The following is a 19491-nucleotide window of genomic DNA, read 5'->3' on the forward strand; positions in this document are numbered from 1 at the left end:
GAAGAGTAGAAGCGGCATGTCCAAAGTAGAGTGACCGGATCTGAATCCGATATGATCGTCTGAGATGAGGCTGTTGGAGAAAATGAGTTGTCTATTCTGGGTTTGATGCTTGGCTCAGCTAAAAACTGTCATCCTCATGTTTTGCCTGCAGGGTGATGAATTGATGTGTGCATGCCATCCCTTGGATGGATGTACATTTTGGTATCTCATCTGCTAGCATTAGATAGTGGACGTTAAAGATCCTACGGTGTCTTTTCCTAAGAGGAGGTGATTTGTTACCAAAATGCTGAACAAATTCCAAATTCCTGTCCGAATGTACAGGGGCACTGCAGCAACATAGCCGTGTCTCAGTAATTATGCAACTCAATGCTGAATTCAGAATTTAATCCCAGCACAATATGCATTTGTTAATGGCATCCTCCTTCTTGGTCGTGAGGAAGCATAGCTAAATCTACATATAATGGAGCAAGTGTATGTGATTATGTATATCTGTAATTTTGCATATCCGCTCCTCACACATTGGTTGGACAGCTGACATGATGTCACCCACAATTGTAACCTGAAATACTTAACCGAAAGTGCCCATAAGACCAAAAAGAACCTGAAGATCCACAAGACCAAAAAGACCCTGAAGATCCACAAGACCAAAAAAGGCCCCGAAGATCCAAGAGACCAAAACATCCAAAAGACCTCGAGGACCCAAAAGACCCCTAGGATCCAAAATAACCAGGGTGTACAAAAGACCCGAGGACCCAAAAGACACAACGGGACTATTACGGACTCATTCTGCATAATGTAAAATATGACTTCAGGTCCCTCACCCCCCCCCCAACCCACAGTCAACCCCCTCCCACCACACCCTAACTCTGTGTTGCCCTTCCCCTTTCTTCAAATCCTCAAACCCCTCGATCCCAACTCTGTCCCCTCTCTGCCCTCCCTCCCCCAAGCCAACTTTGTCATCCCAACCCCCTTTTTTCTTCAAGTCCTCAACTGTCCAAAACCCCAAGTATTCAATCCCCTTCCAACCCCAAGTCCACACCCACCTCCCTCCCCAGCAACTCAATCTCCCTCTTCCAATTCCATGCATCCTCACCTACAACTCTCTCTCCTTCCCTTCCCATTTCTTCCTGTTCTTAACAATGTTACACAAACACACGGAACTTTTGAGAGGTCACTGCCATTTGGCCTATCATGCCTGCATTGTTCCTGTTCCCGTTTGTTAAGAACAATGTTAAAAGAAAATGATGATTGAACGTTAAATTCACAATCACTTCCCCTTTCTTCCCTTATCATTACTAGAATTCATGGACCGTGTTTGTGTGTTTGTTTGTCGCGCTACTCCTCCTATAATTGTGGGCCGATTCCATCAAGATTTGCTCCATAACATCAGCATGATCCCCATTAATGTATTGGGGTGATTTTATCTTTGCCGGTGGTCTTTGGGAGGGGGGGAGGGGCAGGGCCGGATTTACCATGTGGGGGGCCGTGGGCACAATGATTGTGGGGGGCCCCCAAACTTGGAGATTAATCAACAACTTAAATTATAACTGCTTTTTTATCAACAACTGAACTTGTATCTATAGATTTTGCAGATCCTGATCAGGAATCACGGTGCCTTAATGTCATCAGTGTCATCCACATCCACATCAATGAACATACACACGGTGCCTTAATCAATGGACAAGCTTCCTGCGTGACTTCGCGGCAGCGAACTCGGATATGATACTGTCAACCTGCATGGAATTGAGCACATCGGATTCGGTTGAAATGATGGTCAGATTGACCAGTCTCTGCTGCCCCATCGTGGAGCGAAGATGGTTCTTCATAAGCTTGAGTTTCGAAAACTAGCGCTCCCCGGAGCAGTTCGACACCATCAGTGAGAGGTAAATCCGAAGCAGCACTTCCACGTTTGGGAAAGTATCGGTGAGTTTTCGCTCGATGAGAAAACTGTACGTCTCAACTTGAGTACGGCCCGAGTCTGGCTCTGACTCCTTCATCATGGCTTGAAACTGAATCATTTCTTCTGTGAGGTCAGGTGATAGATCTTTCCGATTCAGCTCGACGAGCTTCGAGCATGACTCTCGAATCTGCTCCACTTCTAGTTGAACAAGAGCACGCAGGAATCCAAATCTGTCGCTCATCTCGCTGTAAGCGTTTGTATGCTTTTCCAACTGCGACAGCAGTTCATCGATCACTGCAACATATCCACTGATGCGAAAGGACTCCTTGGCGTCTAGTTCTACTTCTGGAGTGTGTCCGTAGTCCAAGGGAGCGAGGCGGACATTACGCTTTCGTCTACGCGATCCGCGAGTGAATTCCTCCGTACCTGAGCGCTCCACTCCGTCAACAACGAATGTATCAAACTGATCGCGTAATGACTGCATGAAGCTCGCCAGTGACTTGAGGAGCTGCACGGCTGTGTTGAGATCGGTAGCTTGTGACTGAAGGGTTTTACTCGTACGATCAAATCTACCAAGGACAGTATACCAGAAACCAGCATCGAACCCTATCTCGAGTGTGCACATCGTTTGGTGAAGTGTCTCGGCAGTGTTTCTTGTTTCACTCTTCAGTTGTTCATCGTTTGCGATTTCATCGAGGACATCCATGATTTCGCTGTAACCGTCTAGAAGAGCTCGGGTTGCATCAGAATTAGCCGACCAGCGAGTGTCGCTGAGGCGCTTTGGTACTTGCAGACCTTTGGCTTTCAGGGCATCAAATAATCTGGCGTAGCATGACGTGGAAGCTGTAAAAAATACATTCACTTGTTCCACGAATTCAAAGAATGCTGCTGCAGGTCTACAGCATCCCACGGCCGACTGATCGACTAAGTTCAGTGAGTGCGTCACGCATGGCACAAATATTGCGAGAGGGTTCTCCTGTTGGATCATTCCCTGCATCATGTTGTATCGGCCACTCATATTAGATGCGTTATCGTAAGATTGTCCTTGGCAGTTAGCGATGTCCAATCCAGTGGCTTTCAAAAAATCCAGTAATGCCGTCGCTTGCTGGAGTCCAGTGTGTCCTGTATTGCTCAGAAAGGTCATGAAACGCTCCACTGGAGCCTCGTTCTCGATGTATGGTAGAATAACTGTGAGCTGGTCTATGTGGCTTATGTCAGGAGTAGAATCGACTGACACAGAGAAGTATTTTGCCTCTTTCACACGAGCGACGATGTTATCCAGAACAGATTTTCCGATGATGGAGACTAACTCTTCATATGTCATCGATGATAAGTAGTTGGTGTAGCCACTACCTTGGTTGGCCTATTTCTGAATGTGCTGCGCCAAAAATGGATCGTATTCCACAAGTAATTCCACTAAACCAAGGTAGTTACCATTCGTCCGTGACCCAACAATTTCATCCGATCCACGGAACGCCAGACCACGCTCAGCGAGAAACGATATCACGCTCACACTTCGTTTTAGCACCTTCCTCCAATGGGATGCAATCTCACTCACTTGGTTGACGAGTTCAGTGTCCACACGACCTGCGGATGTTGCTCTGTCTGACAAGCGGATGATATTCGCACGATGTACATGCGAACGCTCATGCACCTCGATAGAACGACTGGCATGCTTCCAGTCATTGAATTCTTCCCCGCCCAGGACAGTAGCGCCTCCAAAGACTTTCCAAGCGATGCAGTACAGTTTTCCAGTTGATGTGGAGAAGCAAAGCCAGGACTTTATCACGGACTCTCCATTTTGTAGTCCACGGTAAAAAAGATTCTTGGAGCAGCAGCCTTTCCTACCTTCAACAAACTGTATGAATAAATCAAAGGGACCAGTCGAATTCTGCAGGGGCTCCAAATCTCGTGATGCCCAGTCGTTGATCATCTCTGATGACGGTCGCTCAGGAGGCCAACATCCAATGCAATTGGCAAAGCCAGGTCCACGATCAATCAGTATATCTCGCGCTTCTTCATCTGATGCATGTTCTTCACCGGTGGAACCTTCCGAGATGTTGGGCAAATCTTGGCACGGAGTTGCGTTGCCAAATCCACTTGTTCTGTCTTTGTTGGTGTTCCAGCCTCTGTCATGGATGAATCGCCTGTTTGTGCAGGAGTGAAAAATTCTGAGAATTTCTGGGTCTTGTCGACGACGGCCTTGTGTCTTTCATCTTTTTCCTTGGAACGTTTCCGCTTTTGAGCACCACTGTCATATTTCCGTGGAGCCCTGGATTTGTGCCTGTCGTCACCTAAGCCGCTCATTGTGGTTTCTGCAGCTGGTAGGTACCGAGTAACCGAGATATTGTCAGAGTGCACGTGGGACGTACCAAAATCACGAACAACAAGTATGTTTCACAAACCTGGAACATAGAAAGTCACACCGTGTTACTGTGCTGTGTGCGCCAGTAAGCAGGGTACTGGCTGCTTCCCTGCCAGCTGCAGTTTCAGTGTGTACAATACTACCCCTGCCGGCCGTGTGCTGGCCTGGCCTAGTTTTACTACATCGACTCTCACCTTTTCACCTCTCCTCTGGCTGGACCTCTGTATTCCGTCTGTGCTTGCTGGGCTCTGGCGGGCAGTGCCGTAGTTAGTTTGTCACGCTCAACCATCCGAAGCATCGATGATCGATCCAAAAAAAGATCCGAATGCGGGCCTCCAATGCCCGAGGCTTGCCCCGGGAATTTTTGACCACGTTGGATCCATTCTCTGGACCGTGGAAGAAACGGCTTGAAAAAGCCAAAGCTTGAAAAGGACCCTCATAATGACAGACAATTTTGAAAAGATATCCTTACAAAGAGTTTACAATCTTCATTCACCGACAATAAAACATTAGAAGCACATTTTCAAGGGATTTTCAAAATGTCATCGAAATTGTGGGGGCCCCTAAATGTGGGGGGCCCCGGGGCCATGGCCCCACCTGGCCACCTCTAAATCTGGTAGTGGGAAGGGGGGGGGGTTGAGGGTGGGCGATGCAAATTCTCTATGTAAATGTGTATCGTGTAGCACCGCGTTCAGGTGGGGGAGGGTATTACAAGTCACCACCATTTACCATACACTATTCCTGTCCCCATGTTTTCCAGTGCAGTGAGGTGTTTTGAATTATAAGCAGGAGGTGTATTTTTGCTTCATGCACATAACTTCATGTTTCTTTTGCCTACGCAGTGCTGTCGGTTGCCTATATACACCAATCAAATAAAGGTATGCATCAGAAGAACGTGTTGCATGCTTGGAACAAGATCGCCCATAGGGCGGGTACTCTGTGAGTACACTATAACTATTGTGCACTTCTTCGTACTTCTCCGTACAAGCAACAAACTTTCAATACATGTTTAAGAGGATGTACATGACTATTTTAGAAATGGAGGCATTTGGAAAAAAATATTGGGTGGCCATTTTCCAAAATATGACATCTCAATCAATCAAAGTACAACACAGGAACTCGAAAATGAAGCATCCTACAAATACCTCAGAATAGACGAAAGCCTCCAGGTACAACACAAAGAATGCGTAAAATAATCGGCAAATAAGACCAATTCTGAAGTTATCCCTCTCCCCAAGAAACAAAAACAAAGCTATAAACCAACTTGTAGTATTGGTATTCCAATAAAGCTGTGCAATTATAAACTGGCCACACTTGGAGATCAACAATTTAGATACCAAAGCAAGGAAACTTCTAACTATTCACAAGATATTCCACAAAAACCAATGCAAACCAAGGTTGTACTTATTGAGACGAGAAGGAGGGAGAGGAGGCGGTCTGATGGAGCTTAACCAAGTGCACAGAACGTGTGCAAGTCAAGAGACTAGCGATAGCCAAGGATTCACTGAAGAGACCTGGTACCAAAGGAATTAAGTCTCTGTCTCAGATCCCTGGTCAGAGTCCAAGTCTCACATCCATAGAGCAAGACAGGAAGCACCAAGGACCTGAAGACTCGTACTTTCGTCCTCCCGCACAGGTACCGGCAGCGCCACATCCCATGATGTGGAGAATCCATGACCCCCAGACCTGACCCAGACGTCTGCTGACCTCTGGCTCACAGCCAGCAGATACATGATTATCACTGCCAGCGTAAGTGAATCTCTCCGTGACCTCAACATCCTCAACACAAACAGGTACAGACAAGAAAGCAGCATCCAAGATGTCATTGAAAGCCTAGATTTTACTTTTCACCGAGGAAACCAATAATCCCAGTGGCTCCGTCTCCTCATTCGGCACCTCAAGGGTCCCCAAAAGGATATCCAGAGTCTCCGCAAAGATGACTGCATCATCTGTGAAATCAAGGTCAGAGATCTTGACATTCCCAAACGATGCACCACAGCTTGATCTCTCTGACATCCTCCACAGAATCCAGTCCATACACGCGCTGAAATGTGTGGGGGCCAGCACACGCCCCTGACGAACTCCAGTAACAACTGGAAATAAGTTGGAGATGAAATAAAGAACACAACATCTCACAGCACTCTCAGTTTCAGAGTATAGTTTAGACATCATTGATCAGCTTTGGTGGCACCCCACAAAGACCAAGAATCCTCCAGAGGGCATCCCGAATCGATGAATCAAATGCTTTACAGAGATAAACATCAGCTGCAAGCAGTCCTGACCGAAATGCTCATCTGTGTTCGGTGAGGACCCAAAAAAGCAAGGATATGTTCAATTGTTGACCTCTTTGGTGTAAAGGGCGGAGGAGCTCCTTGTGAGCCAATGGCCATCCATATATAGTGCCCAACTTCTGTCTGCAGACGTCGTCCTGCAGTTGGGTTACTTCTTATTAGGAGGTTGGAAGCAGGATTTGCACTCCGGCCACCGTAAAACCCTTCATTCCGCAAAACACAAAAACGCAAAGAAATCTGAAAACCCACTCCGTGGGAGTACCTCCTGTACAGCTTCTCTTCTCAGGGCAGCTCAGCGGATGACGGGATTGTGGCAAAGCCTTTGGGACCCCCAATCTTTGAGGATAAAAGGGAAACCACTGGGTAGCATTCCCGGGTCAGATTGCGGGATAGTGTGTTGGAGTCGTGCTGAGGTGTCGTCCACCAAATGGCGGTCTCCTTGGGTTAACCTGAGGCCGTCCCTTCGGGTGGGTGCCTGGAATGTCCTACCCGAAGAGAGGATGATCACCTGTCTCTGTTATCATCTGAGCTCAAGCGTTTGGACATCGGTATTGCAGCTCTCTCTGAGGTTCGGAGACCGGATTGCGGCGAGACCATGGCGGGTGGTTACACCTACTATTGGTCTGGTTGCTCTGATGATGATTACCATGCCCAAGGAGATGCTGTAGCTGTGTCCAATAAGCTGACTCCAATGATAATTGTGTTAACACCGGTCAATGAGCCTATTATGAGACTAAGGATTTATCTCTCCTTGGGTGTCATTTCGCTGGTCTCTGTTTATGCTCCGACTGAGGCGAGTGATCTCACCGTGAAGGATGCATTCTACGCCACGCTCGAGTCTGTGGTTGATCAGTGCCCCAGACGAGATACACTTCTAGTCTTGGGGGATTTCAATGCATCGACTGGAACTGATAGGGATGGTTATGAGACGTGTGATGGTCTCCATGGGTCAGGAACTGTGAACCAGAATAGCACTAAGTTCCTTGACTTTGCAAAAAGTCATGAACTTAGGGTGGCCGGTTCATGGTTTCAGCGCCCACGGGCTCATCACTGGACTTGGTATTCCAACGCTGGCGGTGAGGCAAAGGAGATTGACCATGTCCTCGTTGATGGTCGCTGGAGGATGATCCAGAACTGCAGGGTTCACCGGAGTGCTCAGTTCCTCAATACTGACCACCGGCTTGTTGTAGCAACTCTTAAGTTGCACCTTAAATCCAGGAGAATGGTACCATCCCAGCCGAGGCTGGATGTTGGCAAGCTCAAGGATGAGAGGGTGGCTGAGGAGTTTTCAAACAGGCTGAGTGGAGATTTGGGGGGTCTGGTTGCTTTGGGAGGTCCTGAAGAGTTGTGGAGGGCATTCAAGACCACCGTCCTTGATGTTGCCGGTGGATATCTTGGATCTCACCATTGGGCAAAGAAGAATTTTGTCTCAAGGGACATTGGATACCATTGACAAGAGTAGCAGGGCCAGGCTGAATGGCAGAGTTGAGCTGTTCAAGGACCTGAGGCATAAAACTGTACGTGAGCTAAGCGTGGACAAGGAGGCCTATGTGCGAGGAATCTGTGAGTGAGGAATGAATCTTATTGTCCTGCTTACAGGGGAATTCACGCATTGGGTTCATCCAAGCCCATCCCTTGGTGTACTGAAGTTGGAGTAGAGGGCAGTAGGATCTCGACAGAGGAGTCCGAAGTGAAGGCCCGCTGGGCCGGTTACTTTGAGCGGTTGTACCAGGCTGTTCCACCAGCTGTCGAGTTGTACGTCAAGGGTGTTACAATCCCTGTTGCTGACCCTCCAATCAACTGTGGTCCACCTTCGCTTGTGGAAACACAGGCTGCGGTTAACCGGTTTAAATGGGGTAAAGCTCCAGGGATCTGTGGCATCCATGCTGAACTTCACAAGGCTGATGGAAATGCTATACTCGTGTCGTTGCATGCAGTTCTGTGCTCTTCCTGGAGCACAGGCATCATCCCATCTGACTGGAAGAGGGTCTTTGTTGTCCCTCTCTGGAAAGGGAAGGGTGATCGCCAAGAATGCAGCAACTACCAAGGGGTGACTCTGCTCTCAGTGCCGGGCAAGGTCTTTGCTCGGACAATTCTTGATTGGGTTCGCCACCATCTGCTTGAGCACCATCGTCCAGAGCAGTCAGGCTTTACACCAAAGAGGTCAACGATTGACCGTATCCTTGCTGTCCGTGTTCTCACCGAACGCAGACGAGAGTTTCGGCAGGGGCTACTTGCAGCTTATGTTGATCTCTGTAAAGCATTTGATTCAGTTAATCGGGATGTCCTCTGGAGGATTCTTGGTCTTCGTGAGGTGCCACCAAAACTGATCGATCTGATGTCTGAACTCTACTCTGGTATTGAGAGTGCTGTAAGATGTGGTGGTATCATCTGTGACTTATTTCCAGTTGTAACTCGAGTTCGTCATGGATGTGGACTGGCCTCCACACTTTTCAGCACTTGTGTGGACTGGATTTTTGGAAAGATATCTGAGAGATCCAGCTGCGGTGTATCGTTTGGGAATGTCAAGGTCTCTGACCTTGATTTCACAGATGATGCAGTCATCTCTGCAGAGTCTCTGGATATCATTTTGGGGACCCTTGACGTTGCTGCAAGGTGCTGAATGAGGAGACAGAGCCGCTGGGATTATGGGTTTCCTCGGTCAAAAGTAAAATATAGGCTTTCAATGACATCTTGGATGCTGCTCTCTTGTTTGTACCTGTTTGTGGTGAGGATGTTGAGATTACAGTGAGTTCCAAGACTCCCATCGGCAACATTAAGGTTGGTGGTCGTGAAGGTACTCTACAACTCTTCAGGATTTCCTCAAGCACCCAGACCCTCCCCCCACCCCCCCCCAAATCCCCACTCAGCCTGTTCGCAAACACATCAGCTACCCTCTCATCCTTGAGCTTCCCAACATCCAGCTTAGGCTGGGATGGTCCCATTCTCCCGGATTTAAGGTGCATCTTTAGAGTTGCCACATCAAGCATGTGGTCAGTATTGAGGAAATGAGCACTTCGGTAGACCCTGCAGGTCTAGATCATCCTTCAGTGATCATCAATGAGCACATGGTCAGTATCCCTTGCCACACCACCAGCGTTGGAATAACAAGTCCAGTGATGAGCGTGTAGGCACTGAAACTCTCAACGAGCCGCCCTAAGTCCAGGACTTCTGACAAAGTCAAGGAACTTAGTGCTCTTCTGGTCACATTTCCCACCCCACAGGGACCAACATTTGTCTCATAACCATTCCTGTCAGTGCCAGTCTGTGCATTGAAATCCCTTCAGACGAGAAGAGTATCTTGTCTGGGTCATTAATCAATGACAGACGAGAGTGTGGCATGGAATGTGTCCTTCAAGATGAGATCACTCGCCTCAGTCGGAGCATATACAGAAACCAGGGAAAGGACACCCTGGGAGTGACAAATCCTTAGTCTCATAATATGTTCGTTGACCGGTGTTACCTCAATTATCATTGGAGTCAGCTTATTCGACCCAGCGACAACAACTCATTGGGCATAGTAACCATCAGAGCAACCAGACCAATCGTAGGTGTAACCACCTGCCATCATCTCACCACTATCCGGTCTGCGGACCTCAGAGAGTGCTGCAACACCGATGTTCAAACGCTTGAGCTCAGATGATAACAGAGACAGGTGATCAGATTCCCTCTTAGAGATGGGACATTCCAGACACCCACTCGAAGGGACCGCCTCAAGTTTACCCAAGGAGACCGCCGTCTGGTGGATGACACATCAGCACCACTCCGCCAAACACCACCGCAATCTGACCCTGGATGTTTGCCCGTGCTTTTCCTCCTTTCATCAATGAGTAGTTGTTATCAATGCTTTGTCCCAATCCCTTCATCCGGTGATCTTCCCTGTGAAGGGCAGCAGCACAGGAGGTACTCCCATGTAATGCTTTTTGGTTTTTTTGTGTGTTTTGCACAATGAAGTGTTTTACGGTGGCCGGAATGCAAATCCTTCCACTCACCTCAAAAAAATAGGTAACCCGACTGCAGGAGGATGTCCGCAGATGCATTTGGGCACCAGATATGGATGGCCGTTGGTTCACAAGGAGCTCCTCTGCGCTTTGACAGGTTTTGTTTTTATTCCTGCTGGGTGTATATATTCATATACCCTCATCACCAGGAAACCTGGTGGGAGAGACTGTTTGGTTGTCGACAACCCGACCATGAATCAGGTTAGTAAAGGTTTGCATGGTACCTGCAGCAAGTCGCAGATCTAATCTGGCCTGACCTGATAAAAGCAGTTCCGTTTCTGCTGTGCCTATGGGACCAGCAACTCCCCCATGAACCAAGCCACATTATGGGCTTTCGTCCTGCCTTCCTCCACACTATGAGCTCTTTCCTTCTCTCGCATTCTGCGCACCTGTCTGCTCCTCTCTGGACAAGCTTTCAGGACACTAACGAGAACCAGCTCTGTGCTCCTTTCTCCTCACAGGTCATAGGTTTTTCCTCTCTCTCTCTCTCTCTCTCTCTCTCTCTCTCTCTCTCTCTCTCTCTCTCTCTCTCTCTCTCTCTCTCACTGTCGCACTGTCGCACTGTCGCACTGTCGCACTGTCGCACTGTCGCACTGTCGCACTGTCGCACTGTCGCACTGTCGCACTGTCGCACTGTCGCACTGTCGCACTGTCGCACTGTCGCACTGTCGCACTGTCGCACTGTCGCACTGTCGCACTGTCGCACTGTCGCACTGTCGCACTGTCGCACTGTCGCACTGTCGCACTGTCGCACTGTCGCACTGTCGCACTGTCGCACTGTCGCACTGTCGCACTGTCGCACTGTCGCACTGTCGCACTGTCGCACTGTCGCCACACTCTCGCCACACTCTCGCCACACTCTCGCCACACTCTCGCCACACTCTCGCCACACTCTCGCCACACTCTCGCCACACTCTCGCCACACTCTCGCCACACTCTCGCCACACTCTCGCCACACTCTCGCCACACTCTCGCCACACTCTCGCCACACTCTCGCCACACTCTCGCCACACTCTCGCCACACTCTCGCCACACTCTCGCCACACTCTCGCCACACTCTCGCCACACTCTCGCCACACTCTCGCCACACTCTCGCCACACTCTCGCCACACTCTCGCCACACTCTCGCCACACTCTCGCCACACTCGCCACTCCCTCGCCACACTCACGCCACACTCTCGCCACACTCTCGCCACACTCTCGCCACACTCTCGCCACACTCTCGCCACACTCTCGCCACACTCTCGCCACACTCTCGCCACACTCTCGCCACACTCTCGCCACACTCTCGCCACACTCTCGCCACACTCTCGCCACACTCTCTCCACACTCTCGCCACACTCTCGCCACACTCTCGCCACACTCTCGCCACACTCTCGCCACACTCACACTCTCGCCACACTCACACTCTCGCCACACTCACACTCTCGCCACACTCACACTCTCTCCACACTCACACTCTCGCCACACTCACACTCTCGCCACACTCACACTCTCGCCACACTCACACTCTCGCCACACTCACACTCTCGCCACACTCACACTCTCGCCACACTCACACTCTCGCCACACTCACACTCTCGCCACACTCACACTCTCGCCACACTCACACTCTCGCCACACTCACACTCTCGCCACACTCTCACACTCTCGCCACACTCTCACACTCTCGCCACACTCTCACACTCTCGCCACACTCTCACACTCTCACACTCTCGCCACACTCTCACACTCTCACACTCTCGCCACACTCTCACACTCTCACACTCTCGCCACACTCTCACACTCTCACACTCTCGCCACACTCTCACACTCTCGCCACACTCTCGCCACACTCTCGCCACACTCTCACACTCTCGCCACACTCTCGCCACACTCTCGCCACACTCTCACACTCTCGCCACACTCTCGCCACACTCTCACACTCTCGCCACACTCTCGCCACACTCTCACACTCTCGCCACACTCTCGCCACACTCTCACACTCTCGCCACACTCTCGCCACACTCTCGCCACACTCTCGCCACACTCTCGCCACACTCTCGCCACACTCTCGCCACACTCTCGCCACACTCTCATTGTTCCACATCCAATGTGGGCAGGTCCATGATGCAGGTTGTGGGAAACCGCCACTGTTTCTGAGAAAACTTCAATGCAGCCCTCACACTCACCCTCGCGTGCAAAAGATGCAGACGGTGCCCCCAGCCCCTACCTGCACACGAACATTCCAGTCTACAGTATGCCACTGCACCATGCATGCGAGATGTTCCACACTCCATCATGTATGGGAAAAGCATGGCACTTCATGCCATGGGCATGCATGTGAGAAAGGACAAAGTCCGATGCAGTTAAAGTAATCCGATTGGCCCAAAGGATTAATGACCGAGGGAAGACCGACCGGCTGTGGGGTTAAAGGTAAGGCTGATGGGTTGAAAGAGAGGTTGTTGAATTGAGGTTTGAGGATGGCAGAGAGGAGGGGATTGTTGCAACACACTGATGGGGTGAAGGAGGGATTGGAAGTAGCAGAGGGTTTGGAATGGACTGATGGGGATTGAAAGTAGTGTGGGGTGGGAGGTGGAGGGATTGCTAGAACGGATCGATGGGGTGAAGGAGAGATTGTTGAATTGAGCACGGGGCCATGGAGATGAAGCATGAACATTCCATCTTGACAGAGGAGTGTGAACCGGTGCAGCATTGATTCAAGACACCAAGCTTCTGGCAGAGCTCAGTGAATGAGACCTGGTTGCCTTTCAAGTAAATATTACACAAAATGCTTAGTAGATCTGTACAATCGAACTACCAGGTAGTAAATCAAGAGGGAGAAAGGGACAATGGAAATGAAAGCTTAATTTCTGGAATTGTCTTTGCTGAACTGGTGGTTTATATTGAGGAAGCATGCATGGACGAATACACTGTGCCAGTAATTAAGTTGAGTGATTTAGCATATCTCCCAACATTGCAGGATCGTAAAATTAGGAGTATCTCATGACCAACGACTTCATTTTACACCTATTGAAACTTAGATTGCTGGCACACTTTCCAGAAATGCGAGCTCATATTTAAGGTTGCGATGTCCTGCTTGTATTCAAAGATGACATTGGTACTGCCTTGGCCAAGGCATGTGAACTAGACAGGGACAACTGGACAGGAGCAGACGTAACCCTCCTCCAATAAAATATATATTTAGCCATTTAAATGAAGATGTCTAAAGGCAAAAATGTTAGCCTTTATAATTTTGGTGGCCATCTTGGAAAATGGCCACCCTGGACATATTTCCAGATGCCTCTATATCTGAAATCTTTCTTCACATGTCCTTGAACATGTGTGGGAAGTTTGTTTGTTGTTTGTATGAAAAAATGCACAATTGTTATGCCATGCTGCCTGACTACGGTCCCTCATTGCTTTTGCTAATGTCGTTTGTTGTTGTACGTCTCATGTACATCATTTCGCTGAGAACCCAAGCAAAAGGTACACACATTTCATAGTTGATGAAAACGAGTTCAAAAAGAGCAGAAATGATAATCTTTCACACTTCATCAAGAGGTTGACGTGAATGTTGGGAAGTCAAGTTCATGGATGGTGCTGAGAATGCTCGGCTTTGGACATCATGCCTCTAATGAGATCGACAAGTGATTTTTCATTCATTTATACCTCCCATCTCTCACAACTTTTCAATCCTTTCCTTCTGCCTTTCCCCTTTTATTTTACTTTATTTCTTTTATCCATCTCGCCTCTCTTACTTTTTTTCTCTTTTGGCTGTCCATTTTTCCTCTCCTCTCCCCTGTCCTCTTTTCTCTCCAATTCTCCTTTTCTTGTCCCCCCCCTTCTTTTTCTTCCATATATATATATATATATATATATATATATATATATATATATATATATATATATATATATATATATATATATATATATATATATATATATATATATATATATATATATATATATATATATATATATATATATATATATATATATATATATATATATATATATATATATATATATATATATATATATATTTTTTTTTTTTAAACCAGCGAAGAACCCTAACTTACAGATGTGTTAATCCACTCACCCGACAGCGGTTCCCTGAGAATTCCAAATGGGATGATCTGTAATACCCGGTAGCGGCACTATCTATGATACACATCTATGTGTATACATTCGTGGCCAAAAATATTGGCACCCTTGTGCACTTTTTTTTCAAATAACTCACAATTTTCTCTAAAAAATAAGTTGAAATTGACAAAAGTATTTGGTCTCCACAATTGTTTATTTCACTGAAAAGGATATATTAAGTTCTGAATCAAAAACAAAGGTTCTGTAAGATTAACAATCAGAAAATAAAAAAGAAATGCCATTGACAAAATTATTGGCACCCGAGATTTAATATTTGGTTTCACAGCCTTTGGACAAAACAACTGCAGTCAAGCACTTCCTGTAGCCACGAATGAACTTCCTACACCTCTCTACTGGCAGTTTAGCCCACTGCAGTTTCTTTCTCCACCATTCAAACAATCCTTTGCTGCAATCTTCGATCAAGTTTTCTCTTGTGGCCACGTCCAGGGACTTTGGCTACAGTGCCATGGGCCTTAAACTTCCTGATTAACATTGTGTACAGTGGACACAGGAACATCAAGGTCTCTGGAGATGGACTTGTAGCCTGGAGATTGCCCATGCTTGGCTACAATCTTGTGTGTGACCTCCTCGGACAATTCTCTGCTTTTCTTTCTTTTCTCCATGCTCATTGCAGTCCACACAGGGACACAAAACAGCAGAATGACTCCTTTTCTCTTTTCAAACTGGATGAATTAGTGATTTTTATATTGCAGGCACCTGCAACTCACCACAGGTGAGTTCAATTTCAAAGTAAAGAAGAATCACCTGCTTGAAATCGAATTATTTCGAAGAACTTCTAAAAGGTGCCAATAATATTGTCCGGGCCATTTTAGGATTTCTATGTGAAATAAGCTAAGATTTAGTAATTTTTTTAGCTTTTTTTTTGTTTTATTCCACTGCAAACAAAATAAATATATACAGTGGGGAGAACAAGTATTTGAGACACTGCCGATTTTGCAGGTTTTCCCACTGACAAAGCACGTAGAGGTCTGTAATTTTTATCATAGGTACACTTCAACTGTGAAAGACGGAATCTAAAACAAAAATCCTGAAAATCACATTGTATGATTTTTAAATAATTAATTTGCATTTTATTGCATGAAATAAGTATTTGATCACCGACCAACCAGAAAGAATTCTGGCTCTCACAGACCTATTAGTTTTGTCTTTAAGAAGCCCTCCCATTCTCCACTCATTACCTGTATTAACTGCACCTGTTTGAACTCGTTATCTGCATAAAAGACAGCTGTCCACACTCAATCAATCAGACTCCAACCTCTTCACAATGGGCAAGACCAGAGAGCTGTCTAAAGACAACAGGAAAAAAAGTGTAGACTTGCACAAGGCTGGGATGGGCTACAGGACAATAGGCAAGCAGCTTGATGAGAAGGCAACAACTGTTGGCACAATTATTAGAAAATGGAAGAAGTTCAAGATAACAGTCAATCTCCCTTGGTCTGGGGCTCCATGCAAGATCTCACCTCGTGGAGCCTCAATGATCATGAGAAAGGTGAGGGATCAGCCTAGAACTACATGGCAGGACCTGGTCAATGACCTGAAGAGAGCTGGGACCACAGTATCAAAGAAAACCATAAGTAACACACTACGCCGTCATGGATTAAAATCCTGCAGCGCACGCAAGGTCCCTCTGCTCAAGTTAGCGCATGTCCAGACCCATCTGAAGTTTGCCAGTGACCATCTGGATGATCCAGAGGAGGAATGAGAGAAGGTCATGTGGTCTGATGAGACCAAAATAGAGCTTTTTGGTTTAAACTCCACTCACCGTGTTTGGAAGAAGAAGAAGGATGAGTGCAACCCCAAGAACACCATCCCAACCGTGAAGCATGGAGGTGGAAACATCATTCTTTGGGGATGCTTTTCTGCAAAGGGGACAGGACGACTGCACCGTATTGAGGGGAAGATGGATGGGGCCATGTATCGTGAGATCTTGGCCAACAACCTCCTTCGCTCAACAAGAGCATTGAAGATGGGGCGTGCTGGGTCTTCCAGCATGACAACGACCCGAAACACACAGCCAGGGCAACTAAGGAGTGTCTCCGTAAGAAGCATCTCAAGGTCCTGGAGTGGCCTAGCCAGTCTCCAGACCTGAACCCAAGAGAAAATCTTTGGAGGGAGCTGAAAGTCTGTGTTGCCCAGTGACAACCCCGAAACCTGAAGGATCTGGAGAAGATCTGTATGGAGGAGTGGGCCAAAATCCCTGCTGCAGTCTATGCAAACCTGGTTAAGAACTATAGGAAACATCTGATCTCTGTAATTGCAAACAAAGGTTTCTGTACCAAATATTAAGTTCTGTTTTTCTGATGTATCAAATACTTATTTCATGCAATAAAATGCAAATTAATTATTTTAAAATCATACAATGTGATTTTCAGGATTTTTGTTTTAGAATCCATCTTTCACAGATGAAGTGTACCAATGATAAAAATTACAGACCTCTACGTGCTTTGTAAGTGGGAAAACCTGCAAAATCGGCAATGTATCAAATACTTGTTCTCCCCACTGTATGTGGACACCAAAATTTTTTTTTTCAATTTCAACAACTTCCTGGAAGAAATGGTGCATTATTTGAAAAAAGTGCAAGGGTGCCAATATTTTTGGCCACGACTGTAGAATCGGGGTGCTCGCTTAGCAAGGAACCACCAGTAATGTGAATTCATTACCTCCGCCACCGAAGGTGAAGGAGGTTACGTTTTCATCCCTTTCTGTCTGTCTGTTTGTTTGTGTGCAGGATATCTCAAAAAGTTGTGGATGCATTTGGATGAAACTTGGTGGACACGTTGGGTGTGTGACAAGGACGAATTGTTTTGATTTTAGTGAAGATCCGAATCCGGATCCGGATGCGAGACATTAAATTTTTTAAGCGTTTATTCACCATTGAGAGATTGGCCCAAAAACGATATGTTACTATTTCGCATGATATTTCAAGAATGTAATGGGCCCGATATGTTTTCGTGGATCAGGCATTGCATGGCAGAGGTTATGCGCTCGACTGAGTGCCCTTCTCATTTTACCATCAGAAACTATCTTATGCACACCTTGAGAGCTGATGCTGGATTTTGTTACATTGTTCTCGTAACTCAGCCTAGTTTATGATCAATGAAGCACATAATTGTGCATCGATACACTCTACCCAAAAGGTAGCATTTTGCATCTTGCTTTTTATTGACATGATAATATATTTCATGTTTTTTTTTTTCACCCTTCTTCTGAACTAGCTTTGGGGTTGTCATGTGGGAGCTTGCTACAAGGAAGATACCGTTGGCAGGCAAGTTTTGTAGTCTCTAAAAAAAATTTAAAGAGCAGCGTGAGCTCCTTTGTGGCATCCCGACATCCACCACTTGTGAACATCGAACATTTTGTCACTTTCTTGTTTGTTGTTACTGTACTGCTATCATCATCGTTTATATTTGATTTGCTGATATCCAGGAATGAAAGGTTTGTTAACCTAGACATTTTAACAGGTAAAAATGACAAAGAAATAAACCAGTGGATCAGTGAAGGGTTGAAGGGAGACATACCAGAGGACTGCCCCGATGAGCTTCAAAACATTATCAACGATGCAAAAGACCAACAGAAACTACATCGTTATGAAGCAGGTAAAAAGTTATTTTGTTGGTATTTTTAATGTGTTTACAACTATGAAGAATAACAAGAAATCGAATCAAAACATTGAAGAAGTTTTGTTTTGAGAATGATTAGTTGTTTTTAACATGAACAGTGTGAGTTCCTTTTCTGGCAACTTAACATCCACCACATGTGAATGTGTTTGCAAAATATTTGTATCCTACGTTCGTGTTTGCAATTATTATACTGGACTCATTTACATTCTCATTTGATTCCCTCATATCCACGAATCAAATATATGCAACCTTTATATTTTCGCAGATGAAATGTACAAGAAAATCATCGAGTCCTTCAAAGAAAGAGAAATGGCAGATATGCCGGTCGACTGCCCGAAAGGATTTCAAGATCTTATCAAACAGGCACAAGAAAACAAAGCACTCGATCGTCCTTCTGCAAAAGGTGCAGTATTAAAAAAGAATTTTTTTTTTTATCATCTACTAGTGAAATGAAAACATGTCAAATAGTTAGGCAACCACTGCTTGGAAAACCTGTTTATCGGATTGCAAAAAATACAAGAAAGTAGCCATTGAGTTCAAACTTGAGAAGGATAGTCATTTACCTCATAGTTGGTTGTTGAGGTTTTTATTTCATTCAGTCAGAAGGGTTGTACAGTGTTGCAATGCTGAATAGCAGGATTAGTCAAATATAAAAATAATTGTTTCCTGGAAACAGTTGAGGAACAGATAAAGTTTCTACAAACAAACAACAAGCTGTCGCCTCGCAACATGATACAAATCGCTGGAAAACGAGCACAAAGTTGCACAACTTTGTAAAAAAAATAAAAAGTCACATGTCAGAATGCCAATCAGTTTCTATCATCCAGAACCCAACGTGAAAAACACATCTCTAATGTTTGAAGAGCAGAAATATCTGAATTTGACCATACGAGGGATACGGCATATCCTAACTTTCTTTTTTTCACATGCCATGGCTTCCATGGGGATTGTGAGCTCAAGGTGAGTAAAATACCTTTGTAAATGTTCAGTGAACGGTAGAAACTTCCACCACACTTTATGTAAAGCCATAGATAATTGTGTGTGTATTTGTTGCCATTTTTCTCAAAAATGGCCAAACGGACTTTTGTCAAACTTTCAGACATTCATCAGTGAGTGCCAGGGATTGTTTGAGGCAAAAATATATTATTGAAAAAAAGTTTGTTTGTTT

The 19491-nt window shown here is 46.1% G+C and overlaps 1 protein-coding gene across 1 annotated transcript in view; it reads left to right on the plus strand.

Annotated features, from left to right (window-relative positions):
* The window catches only part of LOC147016065 (uncharacterized), an 88657-nt gene that overhangs the window by 60390 nt on the left and 8776 nt on the right, over positions 1–19491 (plus strand). Inside the window, exons 9-11 of the mRNA XM_085848753.1 lie at positions 17919–17968; positions 18165–18299; positions 18589–18726. Coding sequence (XP_085704879.1) covers positions 17919–17968; positions 18165–18299; positions 18589–18726 — 323 coding nt within the window. The remainder of the gene's footprint in view (positions 1–17918; positions 17969–18164; positions 18300–18588; positions 18727–19491) is intronic.

This window comes from Eptatretus burgeri, chromosome 12 (genome assembly GCF_056783735.1).
Source record: "Eptatretus burgeri isolate ZD-2024b chromosome 12, Ebu_testis_v1, whole genome shotgun sequence".
Taxonomy (NCBI): Eukaryota; Metazoa; Chordata; class Myxini; order Myxiniformes; family Myxinidae; genus Eptatretus; species Eptatretus burgeri.